General features: G+C 40.0%; 1 protein-coding gene across 6 annotated transcripts in view; it reads right to left on the reverse strand.

The window, feature by feature from the left end:
- Window positions 1-1,594: 1,594 nt before the first annotated feature.
- CEP43 (centrosomal protein 43) overlaps window positions 1,595-26,609 on the reverse strand; it is a 42,309-nt gene continuing 17,294 nt past the window's right edge. For 2 of the 6 annotated variants that reach the window (XM_011751025.3, XM_011751027.3), the window contains 6 exons: window positions 18,645-18,871; window positions 16,319-16,431; window positions 14,607-14,675; window positions 9,040-9,079; window positions 7,736-7,832; window positions 1,595-2,022 (listed from right to left, as the gene is read on the reverse strand). In XM_011751025.3, coding sequence (XP_011749327.1) covers window positions 1,948-2,022; window positions 7,736-7,832; window positions 9,040-9,079; window positions 14,607-14,675; window positions 16,319-16,431; window positions 18,645-18,871 — 621 coding nt within the window. In that variant the 3' untranslated portion in view covers window positions 1,595-1,947. Of the gene's footprint in view, window positions 2,023-7,735; window positions 7,833-9,039; window positions 9,080-13,227; window positions 13,354-14,606; window positions 14,676-16,318; window positions 16,432-18,644; window positions 18,872-26,609 lie in introns of those variants that run through there. The other 4 variants (XM_011751026.3, XM_071096221.1, XM_011751028.3 and 1 more) reach the window with 4 other exon arrangements.

Raw genomic sequence — 26,609 nt, forward strand, 5'->3', positions numbered from 1 at the left:
GGAGGCAGAGGTTGTAGTGAGCCGAGATCACACCACTGCACTCTAGGCTGAGTGATACAGTGAGACTCCGTACCCCTGCCCCCCGCAAAAAAAAGATGTATGTAGTGCTGACAAAAAAGTTTCATATTTGGCATTTTTCTCTTACCCTCCCAAATATTATCAAAAGGTCTGATTCTCTGGGTAACAGAAAAGTGACAAATTTCAGTTGCTACTGTTCGACAGTTTCATAAATTTAAAAAGCCACATCCTGCTATGCTTTCAAATCATTTCACTGAAACCTAGTTCCTATCAAATATTAAAAATAAATCATACATGTGATCCAAATTCCAGAGGGCCAGAATTATAGTGCTTTTAGAAAGTGACTGTTTACACAGATGACTTACAAGGAAATGCATTTTATAACAACCACACTGGGGGACTGCAACAAGATTACATCTGCACATGGTGCTGTTTACTAAGACATGAAGAGCTGAAGGAGACTGAGATAGCAGCTCACAGACAGAGGGCAGAAATACACAGGGCTTCCAGGCTGTACTGGCCCAGTTTATGTCCTACTTCCTCTTGATGTTTACAACTCAGTTTCACTTAAAATTTAAAAAGCCAGATTCTGTTACACAGCCTTAATCCTTACATTTTCATTTCCTCTACATGTTAGAGCCCAAGGAGTAATTTCTATAATATTTGGCTAATATGAAATGAGAAACTGGCATTGCACAAGTCATGCAGTCTGCTCACTTACCAAGACCAATGAATTAGGTCTAATTTCTCCTTTTACTAATAAAGGTAACTTGTAGTAAAAAGTCGCAACTTAATTGAAATTATAAAGTGCAAAAACAGCATAATCCTAGCTTTACTTATATATAAATATGCATGCATCACTTTCTACTGTTTTTTTCTACTTGCACATTTTAAAATATTTTGGTATTATAAACGTCCGTGCCCTACATAATAGCAATAATGCTTTAACTGTATAAATGAGACTGCGGAAATTCTATTATTGGCTCTATTTTTAAGGATTACAATGAAATTATGTACAGTATATAAAGCTTGTCAAACTGAACATGGTCTTAGGCCATTACTACTATTTCATTCCAATTTGGATTTTAATACAATTAACTTACAGATCTGAAATAAAAGCACTGCTTAATGGTTTCAGATGCATGTTGGTACTGAATATGTTTCAAGGAATCTTTACAAATAATAAATTATAATGAAGAGAACCTACGACTAAAGCTGCTTACATGGACAACAGGAGGAATGACGATTGCAAATGTTATCTGTTATTGACAATTCTATGAATTAAAACTCATAACCACTTCTAGATTTCTTTAAAACAAGCAAAACTAAATAGCACAGACAAGAGTACTTTAATATAACCTTAATGGTCTAACAAACCTTCCAAATGGAAGGAAATACAAAATAAAGTTGACACATCAAATTTAACTTATACTAATATACTTCAGTATTACAAATTTACCAAGTCATTTTGCCAACTATGTGTAGAACCACCTAATATCAAAATATACTATGGTGGGTAAGCTCTGATTCCAGAGGGCTAAAGCCAAGGTTTTCAAAGACCACACGTACCAGCAGCCACACACACAAAGGGTTGTGCGATCCTACGGCTTTATTGACACCTTTCATCATGCTCTTAACACTGATGTTTTCATGGGTTCCTTCCCTGTAATGAAACTGTGTAGATAATCAATTTCCATAAAGAAATGTACAGTTAAATTAAGAATATTAAATCTTTCACACATGGGCTCAAATAGGAAGCATTTTGTTTAGTAAAATGAAAATTACTTTTAAAAAATATCTGCAATGTTTTTGAAATGCAAGGCACCAATAGAGAGCAGACATTCCAGCTGAGTGATTGTCTGGGGAAAAAAAAAAATGGAACCGGTCAGTCCTCTGTCCTTGTTAATGAGAATACTTCCTTCTTCGTGACTATGCAACATCTTCCAGATAATCTGCAACATCACTGAGCTGGGATACAGTCAGGTCTTGTGTGAGGTCATCAAGCTTCGTCGTTCAAAAGAAAGAAAAGAATTAAGTGTCAGAATGTGAGTAGTCTTAAGTTATTTTAAAAAATCTAAACCACAATGAGATAGCACCTTACTCCTGCAAGAATGGCCATAATCAAAAAATCAAAAAATAATATAAATGTTGGTGACGATGTGGTGAAAAGGGAACACTTTTACACTGTTGGTGGGAATGTAAACTAGTACAACCACTATGGAAAACAGTGTGCAGATTCCTTAAAGAACTAAAAGTAGAACTACCGTTTGATCCACCATTCCCACTACTGGGTATCTACCCAGAAGAAAATAAGTCATTATATGAAAAAGATACTTGTACACACATGTTTACAGCAGCACAATTCGCGATTGCAAAAACATGAAACCAGCCCAAATGCCCATTGATCAACAAGTGGAGATAAAGACATTGTGGTATATACACACGATGGAATACTACTCAGCCATAAAAAGGAACAAATAGGCCAGGTGCGGTAGATCATGCCTGCAATCCCAACACTTTGGGAAGCCGAGGCAGGCAGATCACCTGAGGTCAGGAGTTCAAGACCAGCCTGGGCAACATGGTGAAACCCTGTATCTACAAAAACACAAAAATTAGCCGGACGATATAGCGTGTGCCTGTAGTCCCAGCTAGTTGGGAGGCTGAGGCAGGAGAATCGCTTCAACATGGGAGAATCGCTTGAACCCGGGAGGCAGAGGTTGGAGTGAGCTGAAATTATGCCACTGCACTCCAGCTTGGGTGACAGAGCGAGACTCTGACTCAAAAAAAAAAAAAAAAAAGTAACAAAATAATGGGATTTGCAGCAACCTGGATGGAATTGGAGACCATTATTCTAAGTGAAGTAACTCAGGAATGGAAAACCAAACATCACATTTTCTCATGTATAAGCAGGAGCTAAGTTATGAGGATGTAATGGCATAATAATGATACAATGGACTTTGGGGACTCCAGGGAAAGAGTGGGAGGAGCGTTAGGGATAAAAGGCTCAAATTGGGCCCAATGTATACTGCTAGGGTGATGGGTGCACCCAAATCTCACGAATCACCATTAAAGAACTTATTCATGCAACCAAACACCACCTGTTCCCCCAAAACCTATGGAAATAAGAAATAAAAAACTAAAAATTAAAAAAACTGTTGTTGTAATTAAAGTATTACTTTATACTTCATAAACCAACTCATATTTAAACCTGTGTTGAGAAGTGATTTGCCTAAAATCATGTCTAATAAGTTAGCACAATCGTTTGAGTTCAATGTTTTATGATTACTCTCAAATATTTCAAGTGAAAATTTAAAATAAAACACATCTTAGACATTATTCCAATTTAATCTAAGAAACAAATTAGTGAAAAATTGTATTAAACTTCTTTACCTGAGCATAGTCCCAATGTATGATTCTGTTCACAGTATCACTCTATGAATTGCTAACTCTAAAACCAAAATTTACCCACATTAAATTTCACAAAAAGTTACTAAAATGTATACTTTGGAAACTATCCCTTCTTACGTGTTCATATGATGGTATAGAACATTAAGTTTCTAACATCAAGCTCGATATGGTGTGACACACTTTAACACTGTGCCACCTGAAGCCAGATCATGAGTCCTTTTGGAGGCTGAAGTGAAAACAGAAAGGCAGACAGAACAGCCCATGGACTCTCAGACTCCTAGCCCCGGGTTCACAAAGTGTTGTAAGAAATGACTGATTTTTATTTCTGTTTAAACTACTTGTAAACTAGAAAGTTAACCTATTAGCCAACTTATACCTATTCATTTGTATAAACAACTTATGATGATGGAGAAAGGAAATATTAATAGCTATTTAAGCATAATGCAGGCTGAGAAAACATTATTTCTTAAGTAAGGAAAAAACCTTACTTAAGTAAGGGTGAGGATACAGGCTCCAAAATATTGAACATACAGCTAGGCAGGTCTCACTGACAGCTGAATAAGGACAGAACTCAACCTTTCCAGTCCCACCTAGACTCATCATTGTGGCGACAGACCAGGGGACAGCCACAGCCACACACACACACAGTCTTAGGCATCATCTATGGCTGTCTTCTCCATACAATGGCAGGGTGGAGTAGTTATGGCCTGCAAAGCCTAAAATATTCACTATGTGGCCTTTTAGAGAACAAGTGTGCCAACACCTGGGCCAGATAATAACACACAAGAATAGGAACATCTTGCAGAGATGCAACAGTTCCATCCTGATATACTGTGAGATGCTTTTGTCTGTTAATCTGCCCCCCACATATCCTCTCATTTTGTTATTCTTCAGATATTCAGAAATTTAAGTTATAAGTAAAACCCTTTTCAACAGATAAGTCCTTGCCCTTCCTCTTGGTCCAAATATAGTCTTGCTGTAAAACTATCTCACAAAGAAAATTACTAGGAATCTTAATTACAGTTCTTATGCATTCAATTCAAATTCAGTTTACACAAAAACTGAAGAGTCAGAAAAGCTTGCAGAGAGATTATAAAACACTCTGATACCTTGGAACTGTATTTTCTCCTCCCATCATTGTTACAGAGTGAAATCGGTAAGGTTTTCCATTTCGTTTACAAAGTAATTGAGTGTTGTATTAACACGAATGTTAAGCTACAGACAAGAGTGAATACAGGAAAAATCGTGGATTGAAAAGGATCTTAATCTAGATAATTCAGTTACTGGAGGTCATTAATTTAGTTTTGCTTTAAGGCAAAGAAAAGAACACAGTAACAACCAGAAACTTCCAAGAAGAACAGCTTCATTTAAAGTAGTTACCAAGAAAGAAAACTGAATGAACAAAAGCTAACTAGAAATAAATGGCTATTTAATAAAGCCTTTCCGCCAGGTACGGTGACTCACGCCTGTAATCTCAGCACTTTGAGAGGCCAAGGCGGGGGGATCACGTGAGGCCAGGAGTTTGAGACCAGCCTGGCTAACATGGGTGAAACCCCATCTCTACTAAAAATACAAAAACTAGCCAGGCGTGGTGGTACATGCCTGTAGTCCCAGCTACTCAGAAGGCTAAGGTAGAATTGCATGATCAGGAGGCGGAGGCTGCAGTGAGCCAAGATCCAGCCATTGCACTCTAGCCTAGGCAACAGAGTGAGAGTCTTGTCTCAAAAAAAAAAAAAACAAAAAAACAAAAAACTAATAAAGGCGGCTTTCATGCCTCATTAGTTTTAGAATAAGAACTCAAAGTGGGCAACTTAGTTCAAAACTATAAAAATAGATTTTATATCACAAAATAAAAATATCTAAAAGGTACATTTCGAGTCTTGAAAGGGAAATAAAGGATCCCTGTGATAGCAAGTTTCATACAAATCGACAGGAATTTTTTGTAAGATTTTGAAAAGTTTTATGAAGTGTAAATGTTCACATTTGCTGAATTAGATTGCTGTGCATTAACAGAAACCTGGGATGCACACTTATGTTCTGTCCCTTACAAACATGTGACACTCTTCCTCCAACGTCTACCTATGTCTTTGCTCGTGCTGGCTCCCGTGCAGGGACTACCCTCCCCAGGGCCTCTGTTGCTAGTTCATCCTCTGTCATTTCTGGTTCAAAGTCACCTTCTAACAACCCTGCTCCTCCCAACATTCTGTCTCTTCACACAGCGCCCTCCAGTGAAGCTCTGCAGTCAGGGCGGCACAGACATGTCCCTGGATCTCCCTTCTGTTCTCATGGCGCTTACCATGTTCCTCCTCAGCCCTCACAGAACCAAGTCAGTCATCTTTCAAAATCCCGATCAAATATTAGTTCCTGCTTCTGATTTTCACAGCCCATGAATGACTGGCATTTTATGGCACTTGTCACTATAAAAAGTAATTACTATAAAAAGTGTCACTATAAAACTTGATTTTCCTATGTTTGTACACATGGCTTTTCTCTCTCTGATCCTGCATAAATTTGAGGGGAGAAGTCTGTATCTGTGCCTATGACAGAAATGTCTATTGTGACTATAATCAATAATAGTATTAGATATCATTTATTGAATGCCTATTCTGCTAAGCACTGAGCTATATGCTTTACACGCTTATCTCTAATTTTCACAACCACCATCTCTCTTGCAAAATAGATGTGAGACCCAAGGGCCCAAAAGTTAAACAACTTGACCAAATTTGGGAGTGGTAAGTAGCAGCTCCAGGACTCAAACCCAGATGTGATGAACTTACAGAACTGGCCCATTCCACTGAGCTATCTCCTTCCTCACACCCCCACATCCCCAGCCCTGTGCTTTCTAAATAGTAGGTGCTTAATGGACAGTGGTTTTGGTCACCTTGGCTGAAAGGTGACCAAATTGTCTGCTGTATTCTGACTGCAAAGAACACAAATGCTTTTGTGTTCCCCAGGTGCCCAGTATCAATTCTCTGCACAGAAGGCTTTAGAAAATGCTTCCTAATGAAGTACACTGACTGTCAAAGTCCATTCTATGTAAAAGGCTGCTAATAAATGGCAAAATTATCTAAATTTAAGCTTTTAAGTGAAAATTTCTAGGAACATTGATGTGCCAAACCCAGTTAGTAGGACCCAGTGAGAAGCAGCCTAACAAAGCCCAGACTCCTGGACGCCATGCAAGGCCTTCAATGGCAAAGGGATGCCACGCCTCCTCTTCAACCCACATCATTTCACAAATCCTAGTTTAACAGTCATTTATTCGAGTCCTCTACCTCACATTTAAAGAATTCTTCTATAGTTTCTTTGGTATAAACTTTAAAGCAACATTTTTCAGGCCTCTTCAGGATGATGCAGGGTGAAAAGAGAAAGCTAAATTTATAACTATAAGGGTATAATACATCAGGAATTAGAGAAGTGCTTTACATATTATCATTTAACCTTCAAAATAATCCTATCACATAGGTATTAATACTTCCACCTTACAAGTAAAGAAACTGAGGGTCAAAGGTTAAAGCTTAACTAAGAAAATATATGAAAGAATAAGAATGCAAACATAGATGTTGCTAACTTAGATTGTGTGGTTGCATTGTAAACGCTACCTCTCTCAAAGGCCTTCTCCCTGTGTGACGATCACACGCTTAGAGAATCCCACCTCGTTCTGGAAAGCAAGTCCCCTCCCAGCCATGGCAACCTCTGACCTGACTGGTAAACTCATCTGAGCTGGGGATAGCTTGATGTGGGTGCTGACAGGTGACTCTGCAATGCTACAGCTCACCATCGAAGGATCTTCTGTTCTCTGCCTACATAAAAAGGTCAAGTTTGGATCTCAAATATGGACTCATAACTTTATGGCCTACTGTCTTGTCTCCTGCGGTTTTTAGCCCAGCGTGGCTTGCATGTTCAGATGTTGCAACTGGCCAAGATGACCACACTCTCTGCACTCCAGGCTCAGCTTCATCCTGTGATCACAGTACCCTATACTGACTTCCATCTATGATACCAGGTGGTCAGTTCTCACCAGGCCTGACCCAGCCTGATCCCTCTTAATCCACAGCAATTCCAGTGCCCCAGGAATAATCCTCAGGTATTTCAGCAGCAAGACTTGGGTACCAAAGGAAGTGACAACCAAAACCAATCTTACACATTCATCAAAGACATTCTTTATAAACTTGAGCCAGGACTGTGTCATGACTTTTCATAATTTTCAACTGTTTTTCTACTAATTAGTATGAATTTTTGAAGCTTTACAGTAAATCAACAAATAGGTTAAAAAAAAAAAGCGCTCTATGGGATATGCAGAACACCACACCTTATCACTGGTATTGATGTCATCTATTTCCACAGAAAGGTCTTCTTCAATCTCTTCACCAATACTTATCTCACTTTTCTCTGAGCGATGGCTGGTACTAATTTCAGGAGGGAAAAAAAAAATAAGAACTCTGAAAATAAACATTTAAAGAGATTAACTACCATTCTTTAAACATTCAGATATTTCTTTTCATCCTTTAAGTAAAATATAACATTAACTATAATTAATTTCATACATATTGTCCTGCTTGACCCTTAAAATAATGTGGCAAGGGCAGTAGCAGTCAAGTCAATGTAACAGATGAGGAGATGAAGGTTCAAAGCAGTGACTTTGGTCACAACAGCAAGAAAGAAACCAACCCAGATTTTTACAATTTCATCTACTACATCATGCTCTTTCTCAAAAACTGTATAATAAATTATAAAAAATACAGACTTCCAATTGGAAAGATAATCTGTCAACTAAATAAAATTCTCAGGCATCTAATTTAAAATTTCGAATCATATCCACAACAAATATTACTTCTACATTACATATTATATTTCTGTGTATAAGAAAGGAATCAACAGGCATGGTGGCTCTTGTCTGTAATCCCAGCACTTTGGGAGACCCAGGTGGGTGGATCACTTGAGGTCAGGAGTTCAAGACCAGCCTGGCCAACATGGCAAAACCCTGTCTCTACTAAAAATACAAAAATTAGCCAGGCGTAGTGGCACGCACCTATAATCCCAGCTACATGGGAAGCTGAGGCAGGAGAATGGCTTGAACTTGGGAGAAGGAGGTTGCAGTGAGCCCAGATTGCGCCACTGCACTCCAACCTGGGCAACAGAGTGAGACTCTGTCTCAAAATAAAAAGAATGGCAATCTTACTAGGGCAGACCACATATTAAGAAATGTGATCTGAATCAAAAACCTAATTTGAGAGCGTCATTATTTCAAGTCAAATGGAGACAATTCCTGCCACAAAAAGGTATGGAAGGAAGAGAAATTCAACACTTACAACATGGCAACTGTACTGCTTCTAAATGACTTCTCAGTTAATTCTTCAATGTTTCTCTTCATCTCATTCTTACTACCAAGTTTCCTGAACATAATGTGTCTATATTCTAATGTAAAATCAAAAACATGCTCTAAAGTCAAATATTTAATTTTGGATTAACTATCTTTTCTTCACCTTCAATCAATATGAACAACAGAATCAAATACACTAAAATAAGCACCAAATGTAATTTTGTCTTGTTTGTGTTTGGAAATTGTTTACAAATATATATATATTTATGTATTTGCCCAATAGTTTTTCTTACCTGTTAAAATCATCCACATAGTCATCATCTTCTCCAGTTCCTGATAAGTTTAAGAAAAGATATGTTATATCTAATACACGTCACAATTTACCTACCATTAAACACACATTTCCTTTAAAAAAAACTAATTATATTGCATCATTTAAAAAGTCCAGAACTAGAAATAACATTTTTAGCATATATAATATGAAGACAAATGACAAATGAAATACCTAAGAAATAATAAACTGTTACAAGTGACTATAAAATGTGGTTAACACCTCATCTTTACTCCAGGTACTCTAAGGCAATTAACATGGGGCACGCTCACGATTAATAAGGTCCCTTGACTTAATGGCATATAGCAATAGCAAGTCATCATTAATCCCCTCTAAGTACTAGATGAACTACTGAGAGTTTTCAACATGCTAATTGTTTCGTTATAAAAGTTAAAAACACTCACGAAGTGTGAAGAGGCCACAGAGCACAGCAAAAAGGGCACCTTCAGTCAGACAGAGCAGGGCTCAACTGCCACTCCACAGCTCTGCCACCTGAGAATGTAAGGTGCCCTTTCTTGGCCATGTCCTCAGCTCTGACGTACAGCCAAAGCCACACCAATCAGAGTTAACACAAGGATTCAGGTACATGGTGTGCTTAACAGAGACCTTGGTCCACAGTAAGATCTTAATAAAAGGCAACTGAATGAAGGTGGGATGGTGAATGGTGAGGCAGTGTTACCAGTTTCTCAAAGTGCACCACGAGCCTTTGATAGAGTGGGCACCTTAAGATCAACTTAAGGCTATAAAGCACAAATCTGCAAATCAGCAGCCCTTCCCTCCTAGGACTTCTGAGGGCTAGATAAGGAAAAAGGGTTGTCAGCCTCAAAGCAGACTTGGAGGCACATGAGAGCCAACTTAAAATGTGAATGGATGGCCTATGAAAGACCCGGGAATTATGCACAGCCACATGCAGAAGATGTGGATCACAAAAAGAAGACCTGGCTGACAGGTCTTCAAAGAGCCGTTCAAAGATCCTGTGGGCCTTGTCCTCAATCCTCCCTCAGATAAGGCTGGACTGTCTCTAAATCGGTCGGACTGCTGTGGGGATTCAAGCTCTGTCCAGACAGTTAGATAAGGTCAAGTCTATGATTTGACTTCTTATGGTCAAATCTTATGATTAATTTATCAAGCAGATGAGTGATGACTAGGTCCCCTAGAGGTATAGCAATGACTAAGATGGTATCTCAGATCTCAAGGAGCAAACACTCTAGTGAAGAGAAACAGTGGAACAAACCAAATACTGCTAGTGCAATTGGGAAGAACTCCAAGGATGCAACTGAGTGGAAACCTAGGTTGCAGAGGTACAAATTATTGGGGACAGTGTGTTCCAAGAAGAGGAAACATGTGACAGCCCTGAGGTGGGGAAGTGTGCGGTGGTTTGAAAAACCACCAGTGCAGCTCAGAGCAGTGACGCACGTCTGTAATCCAGCTACTTGGGAGGCCAAGGCGGGAGGATCACTTGCACCCAGGAGTTTGAGACCAGCCTGGCATTGCAAGATCTACCCAAAAATTAAAAATTTATTTTATTTTTAAATTTTAAATTTTTAAATTTTTAAAATACCGTCTCAAAAAAATTTTAAAAACTATCAGTAAGGAAGCCACACAACCATAAAACAATGAATTTGGGGAACAGAATGGGTGGAGGGAGAAAAAAGGAGTCGCGATCAGAGGGGTTGGCAGAAGCCAGATCATGAGAGCTTGGCTGGTCGCAATAAGGATCTTAGCCTGGATACAAAGGGAAGCTCGTCTGGGGTGGGGTGGGGGAAGACAGGAGTGACAAAGTCCAGGGAAGCACTATCTCACTTCTCTTTTCCCGGAGATAATCTTACCACCGCAAGAAGAAATGTGCTTACAGGAGGCAACAATGAAAGTAAGGAAAGCAGAAGGCTGTCAGAAAGTCCAGGTCAAAGATAACAGAGGTAAAGGCTTGGGTCAAGGCAGGTGTCCCACAGATAAGACAGATGGGTAGATGATATGGGGTGGGGAGAATATCAGCAAACAAAGAAAACATGAATCCTTGTTACTGCTACACTCAAATCTTGCCCAGTAATGAACTGGAAATCCCTGACCATAAGCAGTCAGGAGGGACGTTTCCAGCTTCCTCTCCTCTTGAGAATTAAGAGCTCGTCTCCACTTAGCCTCAAAGGTTAAAGGGCTGCAAGTGCTTGACAGAAACTAGGCACTGTTAGGGCAAACTAGGCACTGTCAGGGCCGAGTAGGAGAGGTGGAAATCTGATTAAACAAACCGTGTATGTGGCTGGTTTGCAAGTGCTAAGTAAAACCAGCAGTGGCAGCTACTAAAATGTCAGCCTCCAAGGACCCATCATGGTGTTCCTATGTATGAAGGCCAGTGAGGAGAGCAGAGGTGGACACTGAGCTGAGACAGCAAGGACAGCTGTGGCTGCAATGTGGACTTAAAGGAAGCTAACTGGATTCCCCATCTGCCAGCATTTGTAGTCAATTCAAAACACAAGGTATTTACTGAATAATGTGCTATAACACATTAGATTCTGACTTCTTGGTTATGTATTGTTTAGTATTAACAATAATTTAAGCCAGTGTCAAAATGATTAACAGAATACATATAGGTTGAGCATCCCAAATGCAAAAATTTGAAATCCAAACTTGAATGAAATCCAAAACTTTTCGAGTGCCAATGTGATAGTCAAAGAAACTGCTCATTGGAGCATTTCAGACTTTCAGATTTTCGGATTTGGGAGGCTCATCTGGTAAGAAAAATGCAAACATTTCAAAATCCAAAAAAATCCAGATTCCGAAACACTTCTGGTCCCAAGCATTTGCGTTAAGGGATACTCAACCTGTACTACATTACTTTAAGGGTCAGCAAATTTTGGCCCTCAGGCCAAGGATTCTTGTTTTCTTCCTTTTTTGACAGTCTCTCCTCCTCATCTCATACCCTCTGTCTTATCTGCCCTTACCCCAGTCATCTTTGGCCCGGACTTCCTGACAGCCTTCTGCTTTCCTTACTTTCATTCTTGCCTCTGGCTGATGACCTGCTTTTTTTCAGCCTATAAACTAAGAATGGCTTTTACATTTTTAAAGATTGTTTAAAAAAAAAAAAAAGACCATATGTGACACAGTACATGCCATCAGCAAAGCCTAAAATATAGACTATTTGGCCCTTTACAGAAAAAGTTTAGTAACTCTTGCTTTAAGTATGCAAAGTACCTATCTATAAACACCCCATTTGGGCACTTTTAATATTTGTCTGCCAAACTAAAATAGATTGTGCTCTAAAGCTTTATTTGTAGATTATTTCTTTGGAACTCAGAATTTAAGTTCCCATTGAAATGATTATTTCAGTGCCGTCTAAACAACACACAGGCAGTAACACACAACGACGAGGGCTCTGTGTGATGCAGCAGGACTCCAAAAGCAGCATGACCTTGGGCAAGTGACTTAACCTACATTCTTCATCTGTAAAAATGGAGACAGTGATAAAACCTACCTCATAGGATATGAATTAAATAAAATAATTCCTTGGTACAGCACCAGGCACTTATCACTAACATCATTATTCTCCTAGGCTAGTCCACTAGCATCTCTCTACGTATTACTCAAAATATCTAGAGTACTGTATATTTAAAATGTGAAAAACCCAGACAGAACACAACCTTGTTGCAAAACTAAATAAATCTTTATTTCTACTGAATCCTAATGCCTAGCTAAATAACAAACATCCAGCTAGTGAACTGGTAGTTCTCACCTGCGTAACTACCCCAATTCCAACCCGAGGTAAGCCTAAGTCCCGAGAGAACTGAAGTGAAGGAGCACACCACCCTCCTGCCTGTACCCAGCAACTCTGAAGCCCCAGTAACCACATTCCCTCCTAAGGATGAGAATTCTCAGCAGCTCCCCACTCAGAAACAGGCGGGAAAACCCTCACTTTGGTAAGAGAATAGAGCAGTCAAGAGAAAAAAGCTAAAAGGTTTGGCAACAGAGTGAAACACCACAAAAGTGAAAAAAAACAGAACACAAAGGGGACAGGGCAGCCATCACAGTGCAGAAGTCAGGAGTAAAGTCTCCAGTGGCAGTTAGCCATTGAGGTCGAGTGGAAAAGAACATCTAATGGCAACCACAACCACAGCTGACAGGAAAAGCACAAGGGAGGGAAAGGGGGCAGGCCCACCTAGCTGGCCAGCCAGCAACCAGGACGCACAAAGAGCAGAGGGCAGCACAACCAGCAACTCAGTTACCAGGACTCCAGGGCACTGTGTGAACAAGAATCCAGGCGGCTCAGGGAACATTTATTCTTCTGCAAATGGGGGAACAAAGTAACATAAAAAGAAAACTAACATTTACTAGGCACCTACCATGCCAGGCACTGTACTTTAATTTACGTATGAAGAGATATTTAAATCCTATTTATTCTTTAAAACAAGGCAGATGTTACTAGTTCCACTTAACAGATGAGGAAGTAGCAGTTTAGTTTATCTCCCTACGCTACCCATCAATCAGTGCCACATCTGAGATGTCACTTCCATCCAACTCCAAGCCCAAGTTCTTTGCACTATCCAAAATGTCTCTCCAGAAGAGGGAAGGGCGTTCTCGGAGCTGCCCCTCGGACAGGGCTGGGTTTTAAAAGCACACGGGACACAGCTGTCTTTCTCCCCAACCTGCCTGTGCAGCTGTCTTCCAATGCTTCCATGTGTGAGTGATTACAGACCAGGAAGCGATGCCATCACATCCACAGAGAGCATAGGAAGTGGCCATCGAGAAGCTGGCTGCACCGATTCCTTCAGGTCAGCAAGTTTGCCTTTACATAAATGAGTCTGCCTAAAGTATGCCTGTCACCCTGCTACAGTCTTGTACAGAACAGAACACTCAATGAGAACTGTGCTCTCGCATATGGTGCAGGGCTCGGTAATGTTCACACTGACACTCTTACTTCCATAGGAATGAACGTACTTACATGGCAGGCTTACCAACTTCTGCTCCATAGAACAGAACTGAACACATCTCACAATTTTTCTTTCAATAAGTCTGTTTCCCCATTAGACTGAATTCTCTGAGGCCTGGACCATGTACTACCAGCATCTAGCAAATGGCTCTGCCTCTGCACAAATTTTTCTATCTGAACTGAAATATCTTCCCTTCTCTCTTATACATCTACTTAACCATGAAGCTTCTGCACAGAAGTCACTTCTTATAAAAGGTCTTCCCTGAATGCCAAGACTGGACAAAGGTAACCTACTAGCCATTTCCATACAAATATATACTGACCCTTTTACACTCAAAATTATCTGTAGATGCCCGTTTAATGTTCATATTCCTGACCAGAATTCAAACTCCATGAAGACAGAGGTTCATGAGGACATGATGGCTGTTGCTGTAGCCATCTCTCGTATAGGGTGTAATCCTGAACACGTAAAAGCCATTCAAACACCTGCTGAATGAGCAGCGGCAGGAAGGTGTTCAGCGTAGGCAGACTGAGTCACTTCTTTTACAACCTTACCCTAAAAATAATCACTTTAAAATGATCAACACAAAAACTGGAAATCTAGTTACCTAATCCAAGTGATCCAATTTTATCACTGATCAATTTCAGATCTTTCAAAACTGTATTTCCCCTTTTACCTGTGAACAGGAAAAAATACTAGCATTAGAGTGACTTTTAGAATACAACAGTCTCTAAACCACATCAATTTTTGTTGTTGTTCAATATGGGGGCTTCTTTATGACAGGAGCATAATAACCTAAAACTAAGGAAAAAATAAACTGTGATTAATGAATGCTTAAACTATGCATTACAACCCTTTTTTTGAGACGGAGTCTCACTCTGTCACTCAAGCTGGAGTGCAATGGCGCAGCCTCGGCTCACTGCAACCTCCGCCTCCCAGGTTCAAGCGATTCTCCCGCCTCAGCCTCCTAAGTAGCTGGGACTACAGGCACGTGCTACCACACCCGACTAATTTTTGTATTTTTAGTAGAGACAGGGTTTCCCTATGTTAGATAGGCTGGTTTCAAACTCCTGACCTTGTGATCCACCCGCCTTGGCGTCCCAAAGTGCTAGGTTTAAAGGCGTGAGCCACTGCGCCCGGCTACAACCCTTTTTAAACCATAAACAATACTACTTTATTGGAACACAACCACCAAAAAATATTTTTGCCTAATTATAAGACATCACTTTCCATAAACAGCCCTGTTAGGTATGAATTCATAGACTACTGTTAATTATTTTCATGAATCTTATTTTTCCTTTGAACTTCTAAATTTTTCTTCAATGCAACTGCTATTTCATTTACTAAAGTGACAATCCTCACTGGTTTTTGGTCCTTCGTTCTCAATGTCCTCTCTAAATGATCATTCTCTAATCAGTGTCAGAATGACACGTTCATGATGTCCTGGATTCCTTTCTTAAAGGTGGCAGTAACCACAGGAAAGAAGCAAATGAGAAGGGATACGAACCTTATAAATACATGGCTGGTTTAAGATAAGAAACAGGTCGGCTCTCTTATGTGCCCTAGGAAGTCCCACAGTATATCAAGCAATACAAAAAGATTCGGAAGTACTGGACAATTATGCAAAACTCATACTGCAAATTCCTAGTGAATCTACTTTTGGAAACTTTCCAAAAGAGGTACACGAAGCTCTGAAACACTACGCTAATTAAATACAACATTTACTATTATATGGTTTCCAAAGGACCTCTGCCCATCCTACCTGTTCAGGGCTATGCTGTTTAAATTCCTATCACTGTGTGGGGAGAGGTGGGAAAGTAACTAGTGCCAGAGCTAGACTATTCCACATGTAATCAGTGCTCTTTAGCTCTGCTGCATTTACGATGACATGTCAGGTCATTCTTGAAAATGATCTGCAGAATAATTTTTTATTTAACATTTTATGATACTTACTGTGGTATCACTAAACAAATTTTTTAAAATTAATTGAAAGCAAATCCGACTCAAGTCACTGTAAATGTCCAAAAAAGGAGAGATGATTTAAAAATTATATTTCTATAGATAATACAAATCAGCTAAAAAATCAACTAAAAAGTATTCCGATGGTATGTAGGTATAGGAAGGGGCAGAATACAAAACAACATATAAAATATGACCACATAAGAAGTAACAAAATATTAACAGGAAAGATTTCTGAGTGATAAAATTATAGGTTATTTTAGTGATTTTCCTGGAAAAAAAAAATCAACAATAATCATATAGTGCTTAATTAGAGAAAAAATATCCCGAGTATTCAAGCCCACATCTTTGGGCACTTACTCTCAGAGTCTTTTAAGGAAGGGGCCCCCGCCAGGGAGCTGAGTCCACTTTTTAAGGGGGGTGCATCCGAGAGCGAGGCCAGGCTTCCTGGTTGCTTCCTAGGTTCACTCCTCCTAGCAAGAAACAAGGACAGTTAATCGGTGCTCTTATGTTCTGCCACTAAACACTTTTATCCTGCCACTGAAACAAAAGCAACTTAAAAGATACTTTATATGCACAGTGGCTGGAAATCAAGAATATAGACTTTAAAAATTCAAAACCATAAAGTATACCAAGGGAGTGCAAACTACAGATCAACCACAATCAGCACAGCCAGGGTGTAAGAAATCAGCTCACCTCTCTTTAGAATTCTGTTTGATAATCTTATAAACTAAATTGACCTCTGCACTGTGATTTTTTCCAGAAGCCCTTTTCCACCACCCAGACATGCAGCCAAGGGACAATACAGGAGTTTACTAGCAAATAAGTGCCACCTCACAGATTAAATATTGTTTACAGAAACCACAAACAGCCATGCTGATGAACTCCCCTTAAAGTCATGACCACTAACCTCAAGGGTACCTTTAACACTGCCCAACACCCCCCAGGTTTCCACAGTCCCTTCTCGCCTTACTTTGTTATAGAAAGATTTCACACTTTCTCCGCTCTCTTCAAATCGCAACCTCCGTCCTCCATCCTCACGCAACTATGAACTACGGTGACAGCTTGCACAGGTGCCACCATCATATCCACCCCCTGCCTACAACGGGACCCACACGCTCTCCACTTTTCCAGCAAACACAAGCCCCTGCATGGGATTCCATTGCTGTGCAGCCCTCCAGGAGTTCTCCTCTCACTCCCTTACATCATTAATTCTTCCATCTTTAAAGCTGAGCAGTTCTCGTCTGCATACATGCTGTTCTTTCTCCCACCTAAACACGCTTTTCAGCCCTAAATCCTACCCCTCCAGCCACCACCCTGTTCCTCTGCACACTTTTACAACTCATCAGAAAACTATCTGTCATCTACAATCCTTTCCTGTCTTGAATGTACTCTAATTCTCTCACCTGCCTCACACCCCCATTCCAACAAAACTGTGTCAAGGTCATCACTGACCTCCAGATGGCTAAATCCAATGGCATCATACAGCTACTCCTCCCTACCGCCACCTCCAAAGACACCACTCTCCTGGTTCCATCTCCTCCACTGCTTCCAGCTCCCTACTCTGGCCTCAAGGTGTGCAGGACCTGCTTCCTTGGTGATCCTCTGTAGTCTCCCACACCCACATTATCTACAAACTGAAGACTCCTAATTTACATCTCCAGCCTAGACCTCTCCCAATCCCAACTCACATACCCAATCGCCTACTTCGGATTTCCACTAGCAATCTTCTCTAACTTAGCACAGCGACAGGGGCCTCCAGGCTTTCATGCCACCTGTCTGTGCAATCCACTCTTCCTCTTGCCATTCTTCATCTAATGGGTTTCCAACCTTCTAGTTTTGCAGGCTAAAAACCATGATGCCACTCTGGATATTACTTTTTTCTCTAGCACTTACTGGCAAATCCTTTTCCATCTAACCTCAAAATACTTCTAAAACCCACCTGTTTCTCCCCACCACTTCTATCACTTCTCACCTGAATAATCATTAATGGCCTCCTACCTGGAAACTCCAAGTCCAACCTTCCTCAGCAACCCTGGGATCCTTTTGTAATGGATGCTGGATCAAGACCCTCAGGGCTTCCAGTCTCAAAGGAAAGCCATCCAGCCCCTCATCTCTGAGTCCACCTCATCTGATCCCCATCTTGCTCTCTCTGCTACGCCCCCACTCACCTCTCTGCTGTCTGCTGTTTCCTCTCCCCAGAGCTCCATCAACCCATGGCAACTCCCTCATCTCCTCTAGTTCTTTGCTTACTGGGCAGCTCCAAGTGAGGCCCCCTCCAATTTGGACAGCTGACATGCACCTGCCCTGACCACACACTTCGGCTTCCATCACTGTTCTGCTCTCATCACCCAACACACCGCAGCATAACCCTCATTGCCTGACTCCGTTGCCAGAGCGGGAGCTTCCTGAGGGCAGGAGTCTTCCTCTTCTATCATTGCTGTACCCCACCCTGGAACAGCCCTGGCAAGTGGCTGACAATCTACACTTACCTGTTAGAATAAATCATGTCTAGGTTTTTCTAAAACCTGGGGTTGTTTTACAACATCAAAGGCATTAACAATGCATAATCAGATTTATGGATCCAATAATTATAAACCATCCATAGTTCATTATTTTTTAACTACAAAATGAAAACATTTATTTTTAAACCCCCAGTCTCACAGTTCAAAAACTATTTACTCACAAACCATAAGTTTTCTCTGGCTTGGGAATGGGATCATCAAAGAAAGAATCTCCTTCCATATCATCTTCATCTGGACAAAGGCCGGCTTTGTCTTTGCCATCTAAAGTTTTGTTGCTTAGAAAAGATCCAATCTTTGTTTCATGGGACAGTAAGTGAAGGCTGCTTTTGCTCTTGGGTTCTGACAGAGAGCCACTTGTATCACTCTGATTGGCCTCATTGTTGGCTTTCTAGAAAGAGAGAGAAAAGGCCTCCTTGGTGAGATAAAACTTTAAGATATTTTAAATAATAAAAGAAGTCGCATGAGCATAAGGAAACCTGTGTTTGTGTGTGCAACCTCTGTGTGTGTGTGTGGGGGGGCGGCTCCCAGCAGTGTGAACTGCAGACCAATGCCATGATTCATCACTCCATCCCCAGGATTCCTAACATGGCAAACTTTCAAAGGTGGAAAAATATTAGAGAAATATATTAATACCATTCCTTTCCTCTTTCCCTAAATGGAAATAGCTTTAGTATACCTATCCCATTTATAAACACTTTCCCATTGAGAAACAATTTCCCATCTCCTCTTCCATATGTCATTGCTTTATAAATTACCTTAATACATTTTTCAACTTGAAAACAGGAGAGACCACTACTATTAAAGGAGAAAAGAAAGATTACATATGAATGAACCAAGCATTAAAGTAGTCATTCGTAAAAATAGCCATTTTCCATCCAGTGCTAAACACAACAGGCATCAAGGTGAAAGACACTGCCTTCAACCACTCAAACATAAACATTTGCTAATTAAAATAATTATCTCAATTCTGACTTCCAGGGTAACTTCCTAACCTATACTTATTTTGATGTCCATGGACATATATATCTATGTGTGTGTACGTGTATTATTTCTCTACATATCTTAACACAACGTTATAAAAAAAATTCTGAATCATCCTTATCCATGCCCTTGGATATAGAGTGATGTTACCACTTTTCTTTTCTTATTTTCAGGGAGTCCTAACCTTCACGGCTGACTTTCACGCCATTCTTGGTCAGATTTCTTTCTGCCCTTAGACGGGTCTATGTTAACAATAATAATGAAAAAATAAATAATGCTAGTAATAATAAAAAGTAGTAATAATAAAAAGCAGCTAACATTTATGGTGAACATTCAAATGCTTCACCTTATCTCATTTAATCTTCAAAATGGCCCTATGATCTGGAGACAGCTTTATCTCTGTGGATATAAATAAGGAAACACAGAGACAGACATTTATGTCACTTGTCAAAGTCTCCAGTTAGTTAAGTGGTAAGGTCCATATCAAAGTCAAAGCCTGATTCCAGAGGTTAACTCAATATTTATGCTATTCGGCTAAATTATAATGAATTTGTGGGCTTTATGGGTTAAAAATGGCAATTTCCCAAAAATCAGCCTTGTGTACTAAAGAGAGCAGTATTGTGTAAAATACCTGGAGTACTAGAAAAAGCACTCAACTGAAACAAAGAATCTGGAATGTAGTCCAAAATTATTAACTGCATTTTTTTTTTTTTTAAAGAAACAGGGTCTCACTATGTCACCCAGGCTGACCTTAAAACTCCTGGGCTCAAGCAATCCTCCTGCCTCAGTCTCCCAAGTAGCTGAGTTTATGAGATTACAGGCACAAACTACACCCAGTCGTATAATTTTTTTTTTTTTTTTTTTTTTTTTTTGAGACAGAGTCTCGCTCTGTCACCCAGGCTAGAGTACAGTGGGGCGATCTGGACTAAATGCGCTAACTGCAACCTCTGCCTGCCATGTTCAAGCAATTCTCCTGCCTCAGCCTCCTAAGTAGCTGGGATTTCAGGCGTGTGCTACTACGCTCGGCTAATTTTTGTATTTTTAGTAGAAATGGGGTTTCGACGTGTTGGCCCGGCTGGTCTCGAACTCCTGACCTCAAGTGATTCACTCGCCTTGGCCTCTCAAAGTGCTGGGATTATAGGTATGAGCCGTGAGCCACCGTGCCCGGCCCATATAATCTTAAGTAAATTAATTTCCTAGGCATGAGTTTCCTCAAGAATTGAACTAGATTCGTATTTTTCAGACCAAATTATATCTAGGAGTTAAGAAGGGATGGATGGCTGAGAAAGAATTAAAGAGTAGTAACTACTGAAGCATGGTGACCAAAGTTTGGGTTAGACATCATCAAACAAGATGCTCTTGAAGGATGGTTTCACTTTTCATATGGGTACAGACAGAATGCATTATGCATGTCTTATGATATACGTTTACATCTTTACACCAGGTAGAGGTCTTGACTAGTTGACAGTAGGCAAGATACATGCTGTGCAAATTTAGTGCCTTCTAGAGAGCTATACATTCCATTTTATTAATATAAATTAATGATTATAAAGAGATGTCTGAAAAAATAAATACCAAGTTATAATTTTAGACAACATATTTTCAAAGAGGCAGAAACTTTCAAAAATTTCCTAACAACTTTCTTGACGTTTTCCTGGTATTATCAAATATCGAAAAGTATGTAATTCACACCAGTTGTAATTTCTGATTTTTACATTAATAATGGATTTATTTAAAAGAATATGCATTTGGAAATAAATACCCTGATGTGACATTTAAACATATGTACAATGACAGAGCCTGTGGCCATGACAGATTCCCCTTCTAAACACTCATGAGAAAGTACCAAAGAATAACTGGCATGAAAGAAACTGAAAAATGTAAATGTAAAGCAACATTATGAGAAACAATAATTATGCTGATTTCCCCAAGAATTCACACTGCCAACGTAACTTAAATCCACATAATGAACTATCTAATATCAAAGCTGAACAACTAATAGGTATCCATGATTATTTTTTGACAGGTTTGAGCAATATTCCTGCTATGGACAGAAAGACCAGTTTTAGGAAGACAAGTTTTACAGAGAATTACTATATTACACAACACATACTTGTAAACATAACATAATTATTTTGTTTTAAAAATATAGTTCTCTTAATCCAGGAAGTAAAAATAAATTCTGAAACAATCTGCTTTGGAACTGCTCTCAAAATCAAGTTCTAAACCACACAGTAACATGTTACTGCTTTATAACTATGGCTCATTTTTGCCAAAAGATCATTACCCAACTAGGTTATTAATGAATTCACTAAACTTAATTCCAAATAAACTTCACTACTTAAAAAATCTACACAGAGGAGAAATATTTGTCATCAACACATTTTGCAGATTAAAACCAAACTGAAAACGTTGAGAGTAGTTTCAATGGTTCCTCCAAGTATACAGCAGATGTATGCGTGTACACAGATGCTCAAACCACAAAAGGCCTTACCTGATAAACTGTCAAGTGAAAATATCACAAAGTTGAAAATGGGCACTTCATAGACATGATGAAGTGCAAAAACACAACATCCAAAAAATGTTGGACATTCATGACCACGTGGCTGACTGGAAGCCATGGCTCAAGGTCACTGCCCGGCCCCGAGAGAGAATCGTACCACCAATTACTGTCCTGGGAAAAGATCAAAACTCAATGCATGGTATCTACTTAATGTATATCACTTTTGTACCATCATAAAGTCGAAAAAGCATAAATCAAACCGTTGTAACATTGGGGACCATCTGTATACGTATGTATACCCTAGAATCTGCTTTAAAAACCCTTATCATGAGTTAAGACGAACTTATGTTATGTACATTAACTTCAGTTACTTGAGTTTTATATCACCTGGATTTAGCTAAGTTGAAGATTCAAAATGAAGCTAAATAACTAAGGTTAAGTATTGTTTAAAAACCAAGAAATAACGATTTAAAAAATACAAGGCCAGGCATGGCAGTTCACACCCGTAATCCCAGCACTTTGGGAGGCCGAGGCGGGCACGAGGTCAATAGATTAAGACCATCCTGGCCAACATGGTGAAACCCCGTCTCTACTAAAAAAAAAAAAAAAAAAAAAAAAAAAAAAATTAGCTGGGCATGGTGGCACACACCTGTATTCCCAGCTACTCAGGAGGCTGAGGCAGGAGAATCGCTTGAACCCAGGAGGTGGAGGCTGCAGTGAGCCGAGATCACACCACTGCACTCCATCCTGGTGACAGAGTGAGACTCCATCTCAAAAAAATAAATCAATAAAAATAAATAAATAAATAAAAAGTATATACACTGGCTGGGCCCGGTGGCTCATGCCTGTAGTCCCAGCACTTTAGGAGGCTGAGGTAGGCAGATCACAAGGTCAGGAAATCCGAAACCATCCTGGCCAACACAGTGAAACCCCGTCTCTACTAAAAATACAAAAATTAGCTGGGTGTGGTGGCACCTGCTGTAATCCCAGCTACTCAGGAGGCTGAGGCAGGAGAATCGCTTGAACCAGGAAGTTGGAGGTTGCAGTGAGCCGCGATTGCACCACTGCACTGCAGCCTGGCAACAGAGAGAGAATCCATCTCAAACACACACACACACACACACACACACACACACACACACACACACACATCATGGCAATGCCTTAGAATTCATTCTCTGGACAAGCACAGAAGTTATGGGTCAAACTGTATCCCACAAATGAAATACGTTGAAACCCCTAACTCCCAGTACTTCAGACTGTGACCTTATTTGGAAAGTGTCACTGCAGATGTATTTAGTTAAGATGAGCCCATTCAGGAGTAGGGTGGGCCTAGGTCCTAACCCAATGACTGGTATCCTTGTTAGGGGGAAGAGACACAGAGAAACACAGGCAGAAGTCCATGTGAAGATGGAGGCAAAGACTGCAGTAATCCATCTACAAGCCAAACAGCATGTGAGTCTAGCAGCCACCAGAGCTAGAACAGGAGACACGCCCCTCCTGGCACCTTGATTTCACATTTTTAAGCCTCTAGAACTGTGACACAATACATGTGTTGTTTTAAGCCACCCAATATTGGTACTTATAATTACATCAGCCCTAGGAAACAAATCAACTTATTTCTAACAAAAAACTAAAACAAGTTTTGTCTTTTCATAAAAGTGAAGGACCTATTGCACAGCACTACAATGGTCATTAAGTTCTCTTGGCTGGAGTTCAAGACTAATAATAAGCTCTATGGGAAATTGCAGTGCAGCCATAAGAAAGCTTTAGTATATATTTAAATTACCCAACAGTACACTCATATAATAAAGAAGCCAATCATTTCTGGACTAACAAAAAGGCAGCACTACAGAAGTTTCACAGTGAAAAACCTTAATTTTTCAGTAGTCAAAAACTGAATTGTATCACCAGACTGTCTTAAGAACCTGAAAAAAAAAAAAAAAGAATTTTTTCCAAACTGTTCATGTAGGAGAAACATCAGTCAAAGAAACACTATGGTGTTGAAAAAGTATTCAAAAAATTCATGCAATACAGTTGTCCCTCAGTACCCAGGACCCCTGCAGACACCAAAGTCTGAGGATGCTCAAGTCCCTCATATAAAATGCTATAGTATTTGCATATAGCCTACACACATCCTCCCATATGCTTTAAATCATCTCTAGATTACTTGTAATACCTAATAAATGTAATGTTATGTAGACAGTTGTATACCATTATTTTAAAATTTGTATTATTATTGGCCAGGTGCGGGGCCTCACACCTGTAATCCCAGCACTTTGGGAGGCCAGGGCAGGTGGATCACGAGGTCAGGAGATCGAGACCATCCTGGCTAACACAATGAAACCCCGTCTCTACTAAAAATACAAAAAATTAGCTGGGCGTGGTGGCGTGTGCCTGTAGTCCCAGCTACTCCGGAGGCTGAGGCAGGAGAATGGCGTGAACCCGGGAGACAGAGCTGGCAGCCAGCCGAGATCATGCCACTGCCCTCCAGTCTGGGCAACAGAGAGAGACTCCACCTCAAAAACAAAATAAATATAAATAAATAAATAAATAAATAAAATTTGTATTATTAACCATTTTCCATCTACACATGGTTGAATCTGCAGGTGTGAAAACAAAGCATGTGAAACCTGCAGATATGAGGACTGCCTGTATTTAATTCTCTTCCCCACCCATGCCTCTGTCTCCCACCTCCCTCCCTGCCAACGACAGTTTCTGATCCATGACTTACTAATGAATTATTTAGAGAAGTAATTTTACTACAGTTCTAACAGACATATATTTTGAAAGTTTAATTTGCTCACCTAGAAAAGTAAATACTGTAAAATTCCAGGACCACAAAACAAACCTGTCTAAAAACTCAACTGCTTCTAGAGAAACTCTATCCTTTCCATCTATAAACAATCTGTAATTCCTACAGATCACAATAGAACCATGATTTTCTAGCTGTAGGAGTAAGACTTAAAGACGACCCTATAAATAGTTTTTCTACTTTCTACATCCTCAGCCCTCCCACCCTACCCAACCAGCAGCTCATGGAGTTCAGTTAACAAGTGGTGCCAAGATGTCAAGTCTAGAATCTCGAATGGTTAGGATTACAGAGCTGACCAGGCAGAAACGGAAGGGCTAAGTGTGGGAACATTCATGTATCCAAGAATCCATTCATTCAGGATGGTGTGGGAGTGTGATAGGGAATGATAACATCTGGTTTGGAAAATCCTGAGGTTGAGTGCCAAAGATACAAAAACATATGCCCCAAAACCTACATGTGATGTGAAAAAGCATCTCAATACATATGAGTTTTAAAACACCTGAAAACTGGGCCAGGCACGGTGGCTCATGCCTGTAATCCCAGCACTTTGGGAGGCTGAGGCAGGAGCATCACTTGAGACCCACAGTTGAGAATCAGAATGCGCAACCAGAGCAAGACCTCTGCCTCTACATAAAAACATTTTTTAAAAAATTAGCCAGGTGTGCTGGCATGCACCTGTTGTCCTAGCTACCCAAGAGGCTGAAGTGGGCACTTGACCCCAGGAGGACAAGACTGTGGTGAGCCATGATCACACCAATGAACTCCAGCCTAGGCAACAGAGTGAGACCTTGTCTCTAAAAAGAAAAAGACACCTGAAAACTATTTGTCAGAAGAAAGGATGATCTTCCATATTACATTTAGTATAATGATAAAGAGCAACTAATTCTAAATATTAAAAACAAAAAAATATAAATCTTACTCAACATTTCCAAATGGCAAAAACCTAAGCTAGTAGGGCCTATCAAAAGTCTGCTATAATTTTCTGATACTTATTTTTTTTTTTTTTCCAAACAATTGGGATGTTTGGTACAACTAAATGGTATACAATGAGATAAATTATCACAGATGATACTTTGGAAGTCAACAAGTGTTAATATATATTTCAAAATTATTAATTCATTTAAAAATTGCCCTCCCATTTCATATTTATACTCCTTATATGCCAAATCTTTTATCTGTAACCTTTATTTTTATCTTTATTGTCTCTCAGCAACAACAAAAATAAGAACTTCAGTTTTGCCCAAGTTACATCAGTTCAAAAACCCTACAAATCAATTCTAACTGTACATATTAATGATTTTTTAAAGTTTATTTATAATATGAATATAGCTTCCCTGAAGAAAGTGCCCAGGGTCTCTGAATGAACCACTAGTACTTGCCCCCTCCTGCATTCGAAAGTAACTGGACACATGCGACACTCCTGATCAGTGCTCCAGAGTTCCGGGAGCAGCGGTACCCTTGGCCCTCCTGCATCGCATGCCCAGTTCACGAATGCAGGACAGGCGGGGCTCCCATGATGGCTTTGCACACCTTGGGAGGCGCCACTCACCTACCATGTGGATGGCTCCATCTGGAGTCTTGCTGTGTACAGCCTCAACCACATGCAACATAGCATCTGGATAATTAAGATGTTGAGAATGTTAAGGCTGCTAGGAACTTACTGCATGCACAAGGCAAAGCAGAAAGGCAGGGAAACAAAGAGCTAAGGGCTTACCCATATAAGTAAGGCTGGCAATAGGCTACACAGGCTACAATACAGACTTCTCACAAGGCAGTTCAGAAACCAGATCAGAAATGTACAGGGAAAAAGATTTCCAAGTAATTGAG

The sequence above is a fragment of the Macaca nemestrina genome, chromosome 5 (assembly GCF_043159975.1).
Source record: "Macaca nemestrina isolate mMacNem1 chromosome 5, mMacNem.hap1, whole genome shotgun sequence".
NCBI lineage: Eukaryota > Metazoa > Chordata > Mammalia > Primates > Cercopithecidae > Macaca > Macaca nemestrina.